The sequence below is a fragment of the Struthio camelus genome, chromosome 1, assembly GCF_040807025.1.
Source record: "Struthio camelus isolate bStrCam1 chromosome 1, bStrCam1.hap1, whole genome shotgun sequence".
NCBI classification, from domain to species: domain Eukaryota; kingdom Metazoa; phylum Chordata; class Aves; order Struthioniformes; family Struthionidae; genus Struthio; species Struthio camelus.
In genome coordinates this window covers 289,704-310,481 of record NC_090942.1, presented here as the reverse complement: position 1 = coordinate 310,481, position 20,778 = coordinate 289,704, and the positions used below count along the sequence as shown (strand labels likewise).

Here is a 20,778-nt window from a genome sequence, read left to right as displayed (position 1 = left end):
TAAAGACACAATTTAAAATGCTATTTTGCTTTAATTTTAATTGAATTTCAGTTTCCATTCAAATGCAGTTTGATACAAATCAAAAAAATAAAAAAACATATGCTCATAAAAATATCACATCCAATTTCCTACATGCAAAAATTAAAACTTAAATGTATTTATATAAAGCTATCCAACTGCTTAAATAAACATTCATAATGTATCTTCCCATGAGCAAAAGCACCATAGTTAGTGTAAAGATTATAGTGATTTGCAAATCAATACGTTTGAATGGCTATACTAACCAGAGAGAAGCAAGCTTTCTCTGGGGAGGAAAACCAAGACACAGCAACAACTCATGCAAATAGAATTAAAGACTAGAATAAGATTCCCCTTGCTGCTTTAAATTGGTGTTTTAAGGTTCTAATTTCTCATGCGCCTTCCTCGCCACCGCTTTCCGCAGGCTCAGTCTGCCTCCATCACGCCGCTGGCAGAGGCGGCTGCAAGTGGCCAGGCTGGGGGGTTGCAGTGATGGGTTGGGGGGTCGGAGCACCAGGCGGGAGGCCAGAGCACTGGGTTGGAGGACCAGGCTGGGGGGCCAGAGCACCAGACTGGGAGTCGGAGCACGTGAACGGGGGATCGGAGCACCAGCACCCAGTAGCACAGGCTCCCGCTGCCCCGGGAGCAGGACTGACGCAGGCTCTCAGCGAGCTTTCCAATGCAGCAGAGTGCACCACCTACTACATTTCCTACTGTGTCATCTGGAAACCCATCGGGAAGAAATTCTTTCACAGTGTTGCTGTTCCCAGAAAAGGAGATGGAGGAGTCTAATGAGCACAGACAGGAACTGCAGTCTTGGCTCTACCCTTATCCGATAGCCCGGGAGCCACAGGGGCTAACACCCCTGCAACCTCTCGCGCCATCTCCGCTCATGTAATTAGGAAGTCTCCCGTGCTTCAGCTCAATATGCGTATCATTACCCGAAACACTCAGTGTCAGCAGATGACTGCTAAACAAGTTTGAGGCATGTTTACAAAAGTGAGAATGAGGTTAATCATTAGGAATGTTCTTGGGGAAGGAGGAGAGCACAGCTCCCAGCTGTCCAGCTGGCAGCCATTGTGTTGTAGTCCATTATCCTCCATTAGCAAAAAATTGCAAGAAAAATCAACAGCCTCCAGAAAAAAAAAGCTCATTGAGAGGAAACTGGTGCAAGGGAACAAGCTTCTCTCTCTTGAATTTGAATGAAAGAAAATAAATGAGATATTCTTGCAGAGAAATTATTCTAACTGTCACTTACTATTCATCGCAGGCTGGGTGCGGAGGGAAGCCAATTGCAGAGACCCAGCTCTGCTGCACTGCAAGAACGGGAAGACAAAACAGCCCCTTCATGCTAAGTGCATGCCCATGTTTCTACTCTACCGCCTCCCTTTGGCCTGTGAGCAATTTCAGTATTGAAGAAAGACTAATCTTTTCTCAGGGTCTGGTTCACTCCAAACACCAGCCAGAATTAAGACAAACTACCCGACTTCCAGAGCGTGGCAGATGCCACCTGGTCACTAGGAAGAGGCTTGCTGGAAAACACAGATCTCCTCCCTCAGCATCAGCAGTCTGACAAGCGCTCACAGATGCTATTAGGCAGCAGCAAATAGACATTTTATTGATTCCCACAAAAGTGTCAAATAATCGATTTCATTACACACAAGAAGAAGGTTCAAATGTGGTCTCTGAGGCTGCCTCAGAGCTTCTCTGAGCCTGTTGGAAGCACTCCAGACAGGAACAAGACCAAAGCCTTGCAGTGAGATGTTCTGCTCTGAGGTGCGAGCCCTGGAGGAGGGAGAGGATTGGGCACGGGACCTCCAGCCACAGCTGTAAGCCTGCTGATAGCGACTCCCCAGAAAGCGCTCCTCTCCCCGAGACAGTGTCGGGCACTCTGCTCCAAGCGCTGCACTGGGGCAGCACAGACACCACAGTCGGTATCAGGTTATTCTCAGTTTATACACGTTGAAGACAGCACGCACATGGTGCCCCAGAAGTTGGTGCTATTACACAGCACCTGCACAGCTGCACATCTGTTCATGATACTTTCTTGCAAACCGCTTCAACGTCCAGCATTTACTCGCGGCATTAACAGGTGCCGCCTTCTCTTCAATCTAATATTCAGGGAAACAACTACATTTAAAATAGGATTGCAAACTGGCCTGGCACCATGGCACCACAACCTTAATGGGAAATCCCAAGCTGTGTTTGGATGGCCTGCGCCCTCACAGCCTGCCAGCCCATCTTCTCCTGGAGACCATCACAGAGGACACTGTGCTGTTATTCCCTAAGAAACGCTTGAGAGAACGGCCGGGGCAGGAGGAGAGTCTCTGCTTTGAACCCCGAAACTGGCACTGGGGGAGCAAGTCCCTGGAGTAGAGGAATTCCTTCAATGCTTCTTTTAGGAATAAAAAAGTTTCCCATAAGACAGATGAAATCTGGGTCCTAAGACTTTGGAAAATAACTATTGAAAGGACAAGTTAAAAGAAAGTTATAAAAAACTGCTACATAGGCCAGTTTTAAAACACAAGCCCTTTGGTATAGGTAGCAACAGCAGCACCAAAACGTCACCTGTGCGCAACCACACATGGGGAGGCCTCGTGCACCAGGCAGCAGTCCAAGCAGCCATGCTGATGCCGAGGTGACAAGGCACAGCATCGGCCAGCCCCTGCCTCTGCAGACACCCCGAATACTGCTGCGGTGCGCGAACCAGAGCTCCTCTACAGCCGTGAAGGAAGGACAGGGTGAAGAGGCTCTGCACCCCTTCCTCCCGCTGTGGCCTCGGCTCTGGTGGCCCAGGTGGCCCATAAGCTCACTGAGCAAGCATCTCTTGGGCCCACAGCACCAGCACGTGCCGCTGACGAAGGAATGGGGCTCGGGAGCGACCACGCAGCCTGTCCCCAGGGACGTGGGGACACAGGCTTATCCCGCCTGGCACAGCTAGGCTCCCTCTGCATCCTGCTATCACAGCCAAGGCAGGAGGTGGCATCACCAGGTGCATGCACTGCACCAGCTTGCCCCATTCTGAAACACTACTTAGTCACCTACCCTGGCCATTATCGGGAGAAGATGCTGGGCTAGATGAAAACAGCCTGCAAGGTATCACCATCCACAGGTTTCCAGTTCTTGCCCAGGCTTCGATCACTTTTAACCACTGTTAATGCAATATGCTTTTATCTGCAATGCAACCTCGTCCATCCAGAAAGGAGCTACAGACCCTCTTCATACACCACTTCCACCTCAGTCTGCACACAGCGGTGCCAGCACGCTCTCTCTCATATCAAATGCAAGAGACATGCCTTTGGCCAAAGTCCTTCACAGCCTGCCCCTACCCATCTCCCACCACCCCCCACCCTCCCCAGCATCGCTGTAGTCACGACGCTCTCTCCCATCGCCCAGGTACGTCTCCCGGCAAGCATGGCTTCAGCATCTCCACAGCTCCTCACAAAGAGCTGTGCCAACATCCTCCCTCCCGCTCATCGCAGACCCCTCTCTTGCTCTAACGCCTACAGAGAAGTTGACGACAGCTACGCTGCTAACATGCTACAAGTGTTGTCTACCAAACTGACTATCACTCTCTCATTGTTTCTTCATCCTCCTCAGTCTGTCTACATCCATCTGCCTGCACTCACCTCATCCCTATGTTAGGTCTGTCTTTTGCTTCTGTCATCGTACAGTGTGCAGCATAACAGCATCTCTATCCATGGTTATCGCTTCTGGGGTCTATACTAATATCAGTCATCTACAACAGCAGTAGAATACGTGCTGCTAATAATTACTGGGTTTAAGTGTGCTACTTCTCTCCCCTTCAAGTTGGCAATGTCCCAAGACTTTTGGTAGCACAATGTCCTTTGTGAACATTTTGGTAAACGCCAAGACTTTTCTGTCCACTTTGAAGTAAAACAGAATTGTCTTTTCTAATAAACATTTTTGTGCACGCCCATTTCAAAATGGTCTACTGAAATTCAGTGGGAAAAATCTATAAGAAATGCCACTGCCTGTGGATGCCAAAAGGTACAAGGCAGTGAAGCTGACTGACTAGTTTTACCTGGTCATTTTGTTATCGCTGGCAATCTAAGAAATCAGTTTCCTCACTTTGTAGAATAAGTCTGCTAGCACTAAAAAAAGGGAGTTAATTTTGATTTTCCTTAAATTCTTAAATGCCAGGTAAGAGTCATGTTTCAACGTCATTACCCTGACAAAAGATGAAAGTAGGACATACTGCTGCTAAAAGCCACACACCATAGACGCTGAATACTTTTGCACTCTCCTCTCATTCAAACCTGCCCATCAGCCACAGGCCTAAAGATCTCACATGCACCGCAGCCCCAGGAGGGGTCCCACAGTCCCATGCCCTACGCTAATCCCTCATAGCACTAGAAAATGCTGCACCTAGGAACAAACATTTCACTGCCCAAGAGCTTAGGCATCACTACAGAAAACGTGGAGTTCATCCCATTCCCGTGACTTGAGACACGCGCAGCCTGCACCGTAGCACAGAGGAACCCGCTCCGTGCAGCTGTTTTCCCAGAGGAAAACACCGGCACCCTTAATGCACAAAAAGAAGCAGAAACCCAGGCAGCGGTCGACCTAGATGTGCACGCCTGTGCCAGTGAGCAGTCACGGCGGAGGGACCCGAGCCGTGTTCCCCGAGTCATCTCAGAGACATCTCGCAGCATGTTCAAAGCGGAGCCGGGGCTCCCCCTGCCCTGCCCTCCTGCAGGCTTCGCCGCAGCATCCCTCCACGGGGTTGCGGCTCAGCCCTGGAGCCCCCGCCGCCCCCAGGGCCCTGCTCCCGGCGGTGCCGGCCGCGCTGGCAGTGGAGGTGACAAAGCAGAGGAGGTGGAAGTAGGCGGTACCTTGCTCTTGGCTCGGGGCTTGCTGTTCCCAGAAGTTTGCCTTTTGTCTTTCTGCTCAGCCAGCTTCCTTCCCAGAGAGGAACCCATGTCCCGCCACTCTGCCCCGCGCTTTCCACACGCCTGGCTTTCTGTGCCCCTCTCATCCTCAAGCAGGCTGCAGGGACGGGTGTTGAGCATGCACATACACACGCTCCAGCCTCACCCTCTCCAAGCAAAACAGCAGCAATCTGTGCCGGGTGGGTAAGTTGCACCGCCACCAGCCTTCAGAACCGTCATCTCTCCGAACGGGCAGCCGGCACGAGTCCCTCACACGCGCGCACACACGCGCGTCCTCGCGCTCTCCCTCTGTGACTGCCTCCTCTTCTTCCCTTCCACTGCATTGCTACAGGGAGCAGCCTCAGAGGCGGGCTGAGGTCTCCTCTCCCGCGGGCTGATCTTCAAAGCGCCAGTGTCACAGCCAGCGATGCCACACCGAGGCAGGGAAAGGGCTGGCCAAAGGAAATGCACATCAGCATCCTCTCGGCAGAAATGAACGGGCAGCAGCAGCACAGTATCTCACTGAGATGCCATTTCTTAGTGGCAAGGGACACGTTAAAAAAAAAAGAAATAGCATGAAGGGTTTTTTTTTTTTTTTTAAGTGGAGCTTCAAGCACAGAGATTAAGTAAATATTTAATGACACGCATTTATGGTTACCACACATTCTTAGGGGAAGTCCTCAGATGCTACTGCTTGGATCTCCTCATCACAGGCATCTTCAGCCCTCCCTTTAGGAAATACAGTCCCTAAATGGCACGGCTCACAATACTGTGATTCATGTTTCCTGGAGTCAGGAAGATGCCGAGAGCTTTTCAGATTGCTGCCTGGATAGTCTTATGCCACTAGACGAAATCTTCATGAGTCGAATGTGAACCCTAACAACAATTTGTCTCGTGTTCCTGCCACTCAGCAAGAGGAAGACGGGGACTTGCTTCTTCCCATGAAGAAGAATTTCACCTGGTGGGACAAGCCCTTTGGGAGAACGTGTCCTTCCCTTCTGCTTTACATCTGTGGCTCCATCCAGCTCATCTGTTGCTGTTTTATATGTTAACTGAAAACTTACAACCCTTTCCTGCCTCTCTGTTGCAGAGCATATGTGCCCAGAAGCAAAGACAGCTCCACAGCACCGTGCAGACCTGTACAAGGAGCTAAGACGGGAACCCTGAACCTGACAGATGAACAGCTCTAGCATTGCCACGAACACTGAGGAGGAGGAAGCACAGAGCTCGGGCATATGTCCAAGGTAACTCAGTAGACCTAACACCTCCTTTGTGTTTCATGGAACAGCTGGCTCACAGATGAAAGTGGCCTTGAAACTACAGCTGAGTAGGATACAAGCCAGACAGATGATGGCACATGTCTAGTCAGAGGGCAACAACAAAAACAAAAGCAAAAAAAACAAGAAATCAAACCATCCCTTGCTGTGAAGATGTAGCTCTGCACAGTGGGTTTCTGAGGGAATCATGTAATACAGCAAAAAGGAACCTACCTGGAAGCCCTGGAAATCTCCTCCAGTCCTACATCCTTCTTCAATAAGAAACGCCCAAAGCATCTCTGCACTTTCTTCCGCAGCACAGGGCCTTCTAAGCGCGGGCCCATGAGGTGGAGTCTCTCCACATCACCACTCTCTGTCCCTGGAGCCCCAGTTCTACACTGACTCTCCTAGGAAACCAGTCGAGCTCAATGTGGGGGCTGAGGAAGCCTTCATGTTGCCTAGCTATCTGAACACTGCTGAGCATGTTAGCGCCATCAAGCTGTGCACACAACTCCTGGCAATGGCCAGCCCTGCTGCTGGTGCCCCTCCTTGTTCCCACTTCCACCCACGGTTCCCTGCACGCTTCTGGCCCTTGCCTCTGAGGAACCAGCACAGTCACCAGGGCACCACGTGCTGTCTCAAGGCACAATTATTAAGTAGTAGTGGAAATTCTCTGGTAGCCCCAGGCCACTCTACAATTATTTTTCTTAATTTCTTAGATGAGCAACAAAGTTGGGGGATCACCGCAGCTGTCTGGGGAAGAGCAATGCGAAAGGACATCCAGCCAATGAGTGCCCAGGGACTGGTCACCGTCAGCATCCCTGACCCTCCAGCACCGACCAGCCGTGCCTGGGCAGGGTTTCACCAGCTGCAGAGCCTGGGAGCTTTCGTGGGTGCCTCTCCTTCCAGGGAATGCCACAGCGTGCAAATCGCACCTTCTCGCCACATTCCCTGCCCTCTAAACAGACAGAAGTCCTTTTCAACTCCTGCACAGTTAATCTTTACACATGCCTTGATAACTGCCCATGGTGTGGGGGGGGATACAGGATACCAAGAGCACTCTGCACGTGTGAATCATACCAGCAAAATCCTGACCCACACACAAGGGTTAAAGCCGGGGACAAGGCAATGAGTGCAAAGCAAAGGCGGGCTGCAGGCTCTGCGGTGGGCTGGCGGAGGGGAGGGGAAGGCCCGCTCCTCAATGTGCACCATTGTGCTCTTGAGCATTCGGTGACTCATCCATGCCAGAGAATAAAGCATCTCTTCAGCTGGCCCATCATGTGTTCCTTCTGCCTCACCACCCAGGGAAAGCGAGCCCTGAGCTCCTCTGCAGAGCCCAGTCCAATTGCGCACCCATTCACCAAGCACACGTAAGTGGTGCAACTCTATTCCCACGCCAGCACCCAGCAGCAGCTCAGTGGGGACCTTCAGCTGCCCCCAGCTAAACTACCTCAGGCTTTGGCAAGCACCGTGCGCTCTTCAGGGGTGATGTGCAGCCTAGCAAGTGTGGAAGGCTGAAACATACCAAGACCTGCTATTCTCTCTGTGATAGACCACGTCTCATCGGGACAGACCGTCAGTGCTGAACATGCTACTAGGGCTTCGAGCTCTTGGGCTAGACTACAGCCTTACCTTTGTATGGAGTTTGGCAAACTGCTTGTCATCCAGCAAACTCTGGGTGTACACACGCCTTTTGTACCGGAACTGCAAGAGGGAAGAATGTCAGATATATGAGATGGACAAAACCCACTATTATCATCAAACACCTCTTGAGCAATTCCAATAAAGGATGCCTTGCATGAAGACATTCAGTCTTGATCTGAAAGTCCACTCTTGTCTTTCATAATTTCTTCTAACAGTTAATTGCTTTCCTCACTAAAGAATTCTGACCAATTTTTCATACAAGTCTGTCTGGTTTCATCTTTCAAAAGGTGTAGGGTTTGTTCTGTTTGTTCTGCTTCTCTGCAATAAATTAGGAAACTCTCTAATAGCAGATTTTTTTTCTCCCCAGGAAAGTTTTTACACAAGTAATCTAGAGTCAACCTTCCTTTAAGCAGATTGAGCTCTAAGCTCCTCACTGAAGAAGCTTATTTTCTATTCTCAGATCATTTCTGTTATTCTATGCCATTCCTCTTTCCAGTGCCCTTTCAAATACATTGACTTTCCCCCCAGCACTGCTCCAGTTTCAACCTCTTCCACTCCAACTAGTCCTGAAACCAACTCACTACTTGCCAGCGTATGCATTGAAGGATTACAGGATTGCTTTTTGCCACAGCATTACACTGGGAATTCATTGGAATTCATTTTGGCTTGCTTGACCAACAGACTCTTAACATTTTCTTCAGAAACTTTGTTTTCCAGAATGAGAGCCCCTACTTTGCTAACAATCCTTGTCCCCGTATGTTTGTCATTTGGCTGACTTAAAGTATACTTCAACGGTCTCTCATACCAAATGATCTAGACAACGCTATCTGCATCATTATATTCTCTGCCAAACTTTGTTTCATTGTCAGACTCTATCAGCAGTGATTTCGCACTTACACCTAGACCCCTGGTATAACCATATCAAGCTTGATGTTGGTCCCTAAGAAACTGCACTAGAATTACCTCTGTGCAGTGATGATGCCAAAGACAACTACTTTTTGTCATTGGTTAGTTAGCCAGTAACACATGTTCTACTGACGCATTATAGAGCTAAGTCTGAATTTGAATATCACGTAGAACAAAATCCAGCACCCTCAAAAGTCTAACTATGTTACCTTTATATAGTTATCTTTGTTAAGCAGAAATGTGATTTCCTTAAAGAATGAAAAAATGGTATTTGTTTGATGAGATGTTTTTTCCATGCATTAGCTGTATTCCTAGATTTTTTAATTGCTATGAATGTAATCCTCCATCAACATTTCATTATTTTGGCTTGAACTGGTCAAAGTTGCCTTGGCCTAAAGTAGCCAAGCTCATCCAATTTACTTTTAAATATTGGCAAAACATCAGCACATTTTCAGTCTTCTGCAGTTTCCCTTGCAATCCAAAACTTATTACAAACTTGTATTATTGGGTAGATGTTTCTTCACACTTTTTTTTCACCATTCCAAGGTAAAAATTGTTGGGCCTGCTGATTTGCAAATGTTCATCGCTTGCAGGGGGATGCTGCCAGGTGTCAGGGTCCACCTGCACATCCCTGCGCAGTGCCACGCTGTGTCATGTAAGTGCACTCTCAGGGGCTCCTCCTCGTCCTCTGACACCAAATTACGAGAGGTTGCAAATGATTCTCGCTCCGAGCCTCTGCCTCTGAGCCTTCTGCAGAGCTCTAGCCTAGGAAAGGCATCGCTTCCCTGCTGACTGTTCGCTTCCGGCCTCCTGCCTGAACACCCCAGCTCAGGTGGGATTGTAACAACCCCCTGCTGCTCTCCCAGCCCTCAGCCTTTGGGAAAGTCCTGCAGCTCCCCCAGATCCCAGCTGCAAGTTGCGCCACTCTGCACGGGTTGCGGCCAAGGCTGCTGCATCAGTGGCTGTTGGTGCAATGGCAATACACAGCTGCTACCCAGGGATGATTTTTGTTCAGGGCAAAATCATCCTTCAAAAAGAGTTAAGTTGTAGGACACAGTTTGCTGCTCGCAACTAAGCGGATAACAACCAGTAGTCTCCTGCGGGATATAGTAACACAATCAACTGCCAGGAGAGCAACCGGACCTCATCACTTGGCAGGTAGACTCCACTGCATGTTGCCTGATCACCAGCATGCTTCATTGTCATTGCTATTTTAATCCCAGTAAAGGAATCTGGAGTACCTACAGTGATCTGCAGCAGAGAGTGAAGCCAGCATCTTGCCTCGCAGGAGAACTCCTGCAGACATCTTCTTTTTAACTCCATCTTTTTTCTGTCATTATACACAAAAACTCATTTATCTGATGACTTTCACGTGCAGCCCCAAGGGCTAGTCTGTCTCTGGGGCTCAAGAAACCTCAGTGGTATCAGCATAGGATTCATGTCTCGTAAATAGGTTCTGGACTTTTCGTTTTCCAATACGATTCTCAAGCGGTCAGCTGCCGTTCTTATCAAGTTATGAAGAATCAATGTGACACACAATAAATATCCACGTCAAGTCTGCATTGAGCTGTGCGTGTTAAGACATTAAGTACGGACATTCTGCTAAATCCTACAAAAATAAAGCATTAACGCCTATATGAGGAACATTAGGGAATTTACTACTTCATAGGTTTATTTGCAAGCATTTTTAATGTTGTTCCAAATGTTTCTGTGTATATTAAATGTTTGTTTGCTAAGAAATTGTGCTCTTTCCAAATTAGCCAGGATTGGTTATAACAACTGCATTCATGTTTGCATTTATAAGAACACGCACAGTTTAACTGTTTAATGCTTTCCAAATAGACTCTATGGGTAGAATACAGCTATGAGATCCCTAAATGCAGAGGTCCACATGCAGGTAGCTGAAGTCCCATTATAGCCAATGGGGATCTCTGCGGCCACCGTTAACAGAGCCTAAAAAATGCTTCAGCTCACCGTAAAATAGACATCCACATTTGACCAACTGAACCCTAGTCCAAGACAAAACCTATACTGTATGTCAGCAAAGAGTTAATTCTATTAATTTAGTTAATTTCTGTTCCAGAAAATTTAGTTAATTTTCTGCAACAGAAAACATAACAGAGTCAAAAAAGAACATTTATCCTGCATGCTTATCACATAAATGAGGTCCGTACAGGAACAGTCAATTGCTGTTAAAGCACAGTTGTGTTCTAGTCTCTACACTAGCTATAAATTAAATAAAATATTGGATTCAAGTCCTTCAGCCTCTTATTCAAAGGTCTCCTTAGGATTTTCCTTCTGTACCTATGACAGTGACTTTCCATCTGAAACTTTAACTTCCCATGACAGTTATGACAGGAAAAAAAGAAATTTTGGATCAACAGGGTCACAAAATAGGGAAGCTGTTTCACAAGGCTATGACAGATGTTATGGAGCTCTCTACCAGACAGACTCATGAACAACTAAAACTAAAACTCAGAAGCATTTGTTTCAGCTTTCCCTCAATGAATTCTCTGTGAGTAAACACATATACCCACACAAATCTCTATGCTTTCACTCCTGGAAGCAAAATGCTAAAAAAAAGGAGGCCTGGAGGGTCTTAATATCTGTAGTGTATTTAGAGACTGAAATGGACGGGATCATATAAGTCCTATGCATACATACATACATATGTGTATATATATGTGTGTGCATATATATACACATATATACATACATATGTGTGTGTGTGTGTGTGTGTGTGTGTGTGTATATTTAAAAAACATATAGCTACCTCCAAGTAGGGGACAGGAGTGTCTGGGTTCAGGGGGTACTCCCTCAGCAGGCGCTCCTCATCCAGAAACTTTCCAGCCCTGCCGTTGAAGGCTGGCTGGAATAGTCCATAATTCAGAACATCCTTCAGGCTGTGGTTCAAAGTGCAGAGAATGCGCTGTTTGGAAACCCATACAGGAACATCTGGATTTAACCGTAGACACTTCTATGGAGAGAAATAGAGGGCAATTAGAGGCAAGCATCATAAGGGCCCTGTAATCCGTAATCACACCCAGGAACAACACTAGTGATAACCAGGAGAAGGATAAAATGGGAAAGCTACAATCTTTTCCATGTCAGTTGATTAGTGGAGGGAAAAAATAAGATTTCTACAATTACAGAAGGGTAAGACTTAGCAGATCCCCCTCTAACCCGTCTGGTGTGGCTCAGGGCAGAATCAAACCCTATATTGTATAAAATCTCATAAAAATATGAGAAATCTTGAAGAGATAGCAGTTCTGAAAATTAATGGCAATATAATAGCAACACTCCATTTAAATACCCTTCTGATAGGATGTAAGGAGTCTACTGAACACCGTGGAAAGATGTGCAAATAAAGGAGTGGTAAAACAGAGTCATTGTAAACCCTGTCTGGAACTCAAGGAATCCAGCAAGCTCTTCAGTTATTTGGAGAAGAGACCCCGAGGAGGAAAACAGCATTCGAGTGCTAAAAATCATATTCCTAAATTTCATCCCACAACACGCAGTGAGTTTCCCTTGTTCTGTAAACAGCTTCCCTCCCTCCTCAGGACTCAAGCTATCAAATATTTATAGCCCATCATTTTAAGGCTGTATTTCCTACAGCTGCGGCACTTTGTTTTAGTGCTCCCCCACCGCCCCCGAGCCCTGCCCCGAGGCTGGGGACCCGCTTGCCCGCTGCGGCGCTGGCTGGGCTGGCAGGCCGTGGGAACCTGCCTCTGCCCGGAGCCTGCTGCAGTTTTGCAGCACGGATACAGGTGCTTCGGTACCTTTGCTGCTTCCCTTTCCTTGTTTCAGAGCAACAACAGGCTCTGCACAACATCCACTCTTGCAGACAAAGAACAGAAAAGCAAAAGGACCTCCACAGTGGTAAGACCAGAGGTCTGTCTCACCAACGGCCTGTCCCCCTTGGTAACCACAGTTTCCCCACCTAGGCCCCTTTTTTTTTTTTTACGTCTTGGCCTTTAATCTTCCCTCATTCTAGTCACTTTATTCTCTTCATTTTCTTCCCCCCTCCACACTTTCTGGGGAAGGAGAGAAGAACATTTAGTCCTGCCTTAGCATTTCATTTAAGTCAGTGCCCAGTCTCACTTAAGACTCCTGATTTTTTTGTGTTGGAAGACAAAGTGAGCAATCACCCCCTGTTTAGTTCCTTCCTGCCTCTACAATACTCCCCCAACGGTCACTGCTTCTCCAACCCAAGAGTCCTAGCCCGCTCCTACAGAGCCGCACCATACTTCTGCCCATTCTTGTTATGTTTTCTAGACCACTATCTCGCTCTTGAAATGGGAGATTAGAAGTGCACACAGCAGTCAAGGGGTAGGTACAGCATGGATTTATACTGTGGCATAACCATATTTTGCTTACCAATGTGTTGAAGATTTGAGGCCTGAACAGAGATGTCTACTTTGATTTCCCAAAAGAAACTAACAGACAGATCTCATCCCCACCTTCTCTGCGTGCTCCACAGCTCTTCCAAAGAGCTCTAGCAGATCCACAGTGTCTGAATTCCTTCTACTACCAGTACGTCGACTCCTCCCAAAGAGACAGAGAAAATGAGCATTCACTCTAGGACATCAGAAGAAACTCTGCACGTCCTCGCTCACTCCTTCCAGTAACCCCACTTCCAACAGTAAAATTTAACCCAAGAGGCTGTTTTGGTCCTCTCTCTCCTTACTAGTATCTGTTCGGTTCTGTGAATTAAACATATACTGTTTTGAAAAATTAAACAGCTTTGCCCGGAAAAAAGTAAATGATCTTGCTGAGGCACAGGGTGGGAGGCAGCAGAGCATCCGTGTCGGACTGCACTGTGCCAGTCCCGGTCGTCTCCGCACCGTCATCCTGAACAGTTATCATGTAACACACAGCCACCGCGCTGATGTGACATCTCGTTTTTCTCAGGCAAGGATAACTTGCACTTGGCAGCATGTGTTTGTACTGCAAACAGAGGTCAACGTTATCTATTTCATCGCTGACCATTAGCAAGTCAGCACGCCTATTAGCTGTTGCTTTGTCCTAGAGCAGATACTAAGGAAGAGGAGGCAGCTTGCTGGTATGAGAAATGAGGAGTTCAAAACCTTCGAGAAATGTCAGCTTAGTTCTGTTCTAGTCCACAAAGAGAAGTAGAATATGAATCAGTTTTTCAGGGATTCTTAAATAAAAAACCAAACACCGCCTGTACCTTCCTACATGCTTATTCAGCCTCTAGGGCTCTTTCTCACTGTCAAATTATGCTTTTCAGTACAAAAATATGAGGCTAGCAGAAAGACCATGGACAGAAAAATACACACAAATGTGCACAAGTACAAGCATCAACGGAACGAAGGTTCCAGCATAAAAATCGCTGAATTTTATAACAAACTTTACATTGCAGAGATACAGTCTGTAGAGTACTAACATTTCATATTTAAGAGAGCAAACAACTTCCATCTTCTAATGTGTCTCTTCCATTCTCTAACTTGTGTCAGAAATCAGAAGGAAGAAGATGCCTACTTCAGCTATTAGGTCAAAGTTCTACACAATCCCTTGTGGGCATAATCCAGTTGTTTAAATGTCTACTTATGACTCTGTTTCTCCAAATACTATCAAATGTAATAATGACTTTCTCATATCAGAGTTCCTACAACTAAATATGCTTATTCCACTCCATGAGGTAGCACATCCACTCCAGGAGCAATCCAAAACATGAGACTAATCCCACAAACCCCTGCCAGAAGAGCTGCAAGGGAAATCTTTATGCAGCCTTAACTCTAAAGTCTGCTTTGATCAACAGGAGAAAGCTGCTGTATGCATGGGGAGACCATGTTAAGTTTGCTCTCGGAAACACAGCAACAAGGGCTCCTCCAGTTTCTGTTTCACAGGAGAGGTGCTCTCATCCGGCCTCCTGCATGGCCAGGACAGCACCAGCAGCTCCCAGATCAGCAGCAGGCTCTTCCCAGGCAGAGCAGGAAAGGTTTGGCTGCCTGAGCTGCAAATGCTGCCACAGCAGATGGTCCCCATCTCCATCTGGAAAGGAGTGCTGAGCTCAAATAGCAGGGGGGGGTCCTGACACAGCAGGTCTGGTCCCCCACTGCAGGCACTGCCAGCCCGTCCTGGGTGGCACAGCGCCCACAAACGGCCGCTGCTCCCTGGCAGGAGGTGGAAGGCACAGGAGAGGGAAGCAGGGCCAGAAGAAGATAGGAATAGCAGCAGCATTCAGAACAAGTTGTTAACTTTCGTTCATAGTCACAAGTGATAATTTTTTCCATTCAATTACAAGTTTGCGATCACAACAATCAAAGCCTTAGAAACAACTCCCGAAAGAAAATGATACAGATTCTCAACTTTTAGACAGCATGGATGACTCCTTCCTGAAGAAAGAGCTCACAGGACTAGATTCAATCCTGAGCAATGCACAGGATGATAGACAAGATCTATTCAAGAGCCACCCTGTAATAATGACAATAAAGAACTCAAACTCAACAATCCCATAAGAGCAAAAAAGCCAAAAAATATTCACCGAAGTGCACAAAAATGAGAAAGATTTGAAAGGAAATTAAAAGAAGTAGCTGAAAAGGTAATGTGCTTGCAGGCAGTAGGGAGTATATTTCATTATATCACATTAGAAGCTTAGAGTAAACGTATGGCAAAAATGAAAAAACAGCCACTAAGAGGTCTCCACAAAAAAGATGGAACAGTCAAATAATCAACAGAGCAAAGGAATCTATTGAAAGTAGAAAGATTTCCTTTAATAGAAGGAAGAAAGTAGAAGCTGCTTCTGAATGAGAACAGAAAAGTGCATAACTCTTGACAAGCTACATGCAAAATGACAACGATTTTAAAGATATAAAAATTAACAAATGCACAGGCAGAAGGGAGCCTGACGGAAAGTAGGTGAGGCCAAAGTAGGTGAGGCCAGCAAGTGATCAAGAGGCAAGAGTCACTCAAGAAAGAGTCCCTGAGGCTCCCCCCGTAAGGACTGGCTGCAGTGGGACCCTCGCTGATCTCCACCACAACAGATGCCGATGCAAAAGGACTCACAGACAAGGAATAAAAACTCTCTCCAGCGGCAGCGTGAATACCGCAGATTTGAGAGTACGCCTGCAAGCAGTGCCAGATCACCTGGGCCAATGGTGTTCAGCCAGGAGGTCTGAACGCGTTCCAGCGCGAACCCAGCAAGGTGCTTGCTGTGCTTGGCAGCGTGTCGTGCAAACCAGCCATGCTGAGGGAGCACAGGACAGGCGACAGTGATCTTTAGACAGGGCTCGGCGATGTTTTGTGGCTCTGGAGAACAAAAGGATTGAACTTTATCCTAAATAAGTGGACAGGAACTAAAGCAAAAACAGAACTAATAAGTGTGGAGGTCAATATTTATGTTGCTGAGAGCGCCACTTATTCTCTGTGAAGTTCTGCCTCCAAAATCTACCAAGAGAGCTTGGAGGAAACCTACAGGTGCGAGAATAAGACTAGCTTGCTTAGCAATTTGTACTTTCATTTTCAAACCATTTTCAGCAAGGTCCCTTGCCAAAGGCTCCTAGGAAGCTAAACTGCCTCAAGCAAGAAAGTGCTCTTTTGGATTAATAACTGACTAGGAAGATGGAAAACAAAGATTAAGATTAAGCAGGTAGTGTTCCTGATACAGAAGTTTATTAGCAAAGTCACATAGGACCTGTGCTGGGATTTGAACCAAAATGACATAGAAACAGCCATTACGATACTCATAAATTGGCAGCACATCAAGATCTTCTGTATCAAGTGTGGCTCTGGTTATCCCATCTTTTCAGGAGACAACAGAAACAGGAAAAGTAAAAGGAAAGAAGACAAAGGTGACCAGAGGTCCAGGGCAATTTCTAGGGGACCAACAGTGCACACTAAGTCAGAGCTCTCAGCCTGAATGAGAAATGGCCTGGAAGGAATATGCAGAGCTCCACACATCTCAAGCCAAGCAATCACGATGGGAGAACATCAATTCCTCGTAATACAGGCACCGGGGTACCAGCTATGGCATCAGATAGTACATGTGAAATACAAGCCCAAGTGCTTTTTTTCCTTTCCATAAAGGACTATGTTTGTTTTTCTTCCAAGTATACATTTTTTTCTCCAATTATTTGTTAAAAGCCTTTGTTGAAGCAGCAGTTTCAGCAGCCAGCTCTTCCTGTGATCTGGGGAGGAGATTATTAGTCCCCTGCCTGCTCTTGTTCCACTACAGTATGTGAAATCCTCCAGGATCCTCCTCCAGCCGCACTCCGTGCACGCACGCCCCAAAGCCTCCGGGCTTCCCTTGTGCATCCCATCAAAACGCTGCCTGACAGTTCACTTCTCCCAGAGTTTTCATCTTAGGACACTGCAGCACACTTCAGACACCGTTGCATCTAACAACTTCCACTCATGTTTTCAAATTCATCTGAGAAAACATAAGGGCTTAAAACACTTTTCCTCAGGGAAAGACATAACTCTGCATAGGCATGGCTCCAGAAGAAAAGCCCCTAAACAGACGCAGGGCTTATCCTAGCCCTGCGGAGACAGACACGTGGCCAACAGAAACAGTAAAATGAAAAGGTGAACTCTAACATGCATGCACTTTTATAGAGATGCAATTTTTCTGCTTGGTTTTTTCCTCCTTTAAATGTAGCCCTAATTTGGAGATTTCTTGAGAACACCAGAGAAAGTGAAGCCTGAGAGGGATCTAAATAATAAGACAGTAGCAGCCTTATAGACATTAAAAAAAAAGGAGTTACTGCTGTTAACAGAATTCAGTAGAGTTCCTATGAACGTCCAGCATTGTGCTGGAGACAAACAGGAATTGTCCGAGTTCATGAGGAAATCCAGGAAAGATAATAGAGGCTGCGCAATCCTCCGGGCAGCTCTGTTGTCAGCTTGGACTGGGCCTTGGCCCGCCAGCCGTCCCGGTGGAGACGGGGCAGAGGAGCCGACAGCCGCAGGGCGCTCCAGGCCCGGGCCCGCGCCGGGAGGAGGGGATCGGTGCCGTAACTCAGCCCAGCATGGGAAGCGTCTGCAGCGTTCCCACCAGTGGTATCCTCAACCCCACCACCAGCCCTGTGGGGACGCGGGGCAGGAGACACCCTGCGCAGGGAGCGGGAGACGCGGGGCCAGCCCTGCTGCAAGGGGACCCAGGACTGCGTGGGCACCTCCAGCACAGCTTTTCTCCACTCGGACACACTGACTCAGAGAGGGAGCTGGATTCGGCAGGGATGGGCAAAAGTGAGAACCACTCGGCGCTGTAGTGGAGAAGGCAAGGAAGAACAAGCGCAAGCTTCCTGGGAGCTGGAAGCTGGCAAAAAGGACCTGGGACTAGCTTAGAGAGTAAGCTGTGCATGCTGGCAATACGGCAGCATCTGGGGGCTTAGCTCACCTCCTGAGGAACACCCCGGCCCTGCCATCCGATGTGCTGCAACGCCACACCGGGAGAAGCGACCTCCACCGGAAGGGAACACTGTAAAGACCATGAGGGAGGTTCTGAGCTTGCGGCAGAAAGACAGCCTGTGCACAAGCCTTTCCTGCAGAGTCACGTGCTGGAGATAACAAAGTATTCTGGCTCTCAGGTTTTCCAGAAAGATGGTCGCTACTTACAAGCTGATCTCGAAGGAGGCTGCTGACTGTTATACACAAAAGTTCTATCATTTTCTGGAATCTGCAGCCTGAGACAGGAAGCCATCCACAGCGGCAAAAGATTTTTTCAAAAATAAGAGTCTAAGAGCCACATTATTACAACTCTTCAGTAGTACTAACCATGCACATCTTGCAGTGCCACCAGTCAGTGCTACCAGAGGAGCAGCTGCCTCTGATATAAACGCAGCTTGAAATGAATGTTTAAAGAGCTCCTACTTCTGATTGACTGTAAATGACTGGTTCAGGCAAAAGCTCCCTCTTACAGAGAGCTACAACAGCTTAATTATTAGCCACCTGCATGGAAAGGGCTGCTGAAGAGCAAAATCACCAGCCAGTTTCATCCAACTGCAGAACTTTTCATAAAGAAAAGACAGTGCAGAGGAAATGCAAAGGAGTTCTGGACCTGTAAATCAAGCTGGTTCCACTAAACAATCTGAGACAGGTTAAAAAGATGGCTATTACTTTCAGAGACCTTGAACTGTTTATCTATGTGCCTCACTGCACCAGAGCCACAAACAAATCAACGTCTAACTTTTGATTAAATGGAAAATGAGGACCTGGGAAATACAGAGCAAATCAAGTTTGCTAAAGAATGGAAGAACACAGTGAAAAGGGCATATGGCAGCTGGCTTCGCAGCACATATTCAACATGTCCTCTGATTCACCAAATTTAAAGCCAAAGAGGCCCATTAGGTCATCTAGTCTGAGCAACAGATCACTGCCCCATAAGTTTCAACCAGTAACTCCTATCGTGAGCCAAAATACTTGAATTTGGATAGCATTGTTTCCTGAAAAGCATCCAGTTTGGGTCTAAAAACATCACATGATGGAATATGCACTGCCTCCGTGGTCAGAGAAGCCAATAATGAGCCAAATGCTCATCCTCACTTTTAAAAGATAAGTCTTAATTCTCATTTGAGTTATTTTGTTTAAACTTCTGACTATTATTTTTTGTTCTATCTTTTTCCATAAGTCTTTTTCCATGATACTGAATAGCTCTTTAGCATTCAGTTCCTTTTCACATTGGTAACCCCCATTTAATGCAGTCACCTTTCAGTCCTTTTTAGGGTGAGCTAATGAGACATCAGTCTCTTTCAGTTCATAAATTGCAGTGCATTTTCTCCAGATCTCAAACCAGTTCTGTTGCTCTTTTCAGCAGCCTCTTTAACTTTAAATACACTTTTTAATGTGAGGAATTCAGAGCCAGAGGCAATATCCTAGCATCTGTCTCCCAGCCGTCATATACAGCTATAAAATATTGTCCTTACCTCTTCTCACTAGTCCCTTGCTTCTATCTCCAGGTATCATATGGCAGTGTGGGTTCAGTCTACTTTTGACCACTCCACCCCTTTCAGATGGCCAAACCCTACATCCTTCCCAGAATACAGTTCTCTGTTTTGTAGATCTGGCATTAGTCTTTATTGCTAGCTGTAAAACTTTGCATTTAAATGAATTAAAACATAATTTATTTTGATGGACCCAGCTCTAATGAACCCAGCTCTAAATTACTCTATGTGTATTTGAAAACGAGAAGTTAGGGATGCAGCATCTAACAACCCTAACACAGCAATTGTGGAAACTCGAGGAGCATGGGGGAAACGGACTGCAGAAAGTGGCCAGACTTCACGCATTCCCTAAATAGCATGCCCTTTAGCCACTGCTAGAGACTGCTACTGGTTTGGCCCAGTAGGGCTTTTTTACGCTCTTATATATGGCAGTTGTGCTCACATCTTTACTCATAACTCCACTGCTTCTTTCAGACATAGGAAAAATTTGTCAACAGAGATATTTACTTCTGCTTCCTTTCTTTATGCTTAACATATTGCAAAACAGTCATTTCTAAGGCAACGTAACAACTTGATCCAACAGGATCATATGGATCATAAAGATCCATAAGGAACTAAACCACTACATTAACCCCTGAGTCCCTTTCCAGTGCTGATGCATTCAGTTTAGACTACTGCACAGGCATAAGTCTTTTATGCTTCTCTCTTTAGTGCATCTTCTTTTGCATCACCAACACTGATCTTTATCCACCCTTTTATGTTTGCATAAACTTGGTTAGGTCCCCCTGAACATCCTCTCTGGGTCTGACCTCTTGAAGACAGCTTTGTATTGCTGAATAGCGGTACAGCCTGGACAAGAGGGAAGGTTCTCACCTACATAAATAACTGAGTAAAAAATGTGCAACAAGGGGTATGAAGACAAAAATAGACAGTTTTCACAACAGAGGCCAATGGGAGGTCAGAGCAGAGTCCCACAGGATTTGTGCCAGTGCCTGTGCTGCTTGCCGGTCTGGGATGGCCTGGGAAGAGGAGGTACACTGGGAAGAGACAACAACAAAGTTACCCAGTGAGAGCCAACTACAAAACCCTACAGAACCAAATGGCTGAAGAATACAGCAGATCAACCTAATGTAGGTAAACACAAAGTAAAAAATAACG

The 20,778-nt window shown here is 46.7% G+C and overlaps 1 protein-coding gene across 11 annotated transcripts in view; it reads right to left on the bottom strand.

The window, feature by feature from the left end:
• Positions 1–20,778, bottom strand: part of SHANK3 (SH3 and multiple ankyrin repeat domains 3) — a 385,552-nt gene that overhangs the window by 332,840 nt on the left and 31,934 nt on the right. For all 11 annotated transcript variants that reach the window (XM_068937006.1, XM_068937137.1, XM_068937086.1 and 8 more), the window contains exons 2-3: positions 11,490–11,693; positions 7,799–7,870 (exon numbers count right to left, since the gene is read on the bottom strand). In XM_068937006.1, coding sequence (XP_068793107.1) covers positions 7,799–7,870; positions 11,490–11,693 — 276 coding nt within the window. The remainder of the gene's footprint in view (positions 1–7,798; positions 7,871–11,489; positions 11,694–20,778) is intronic.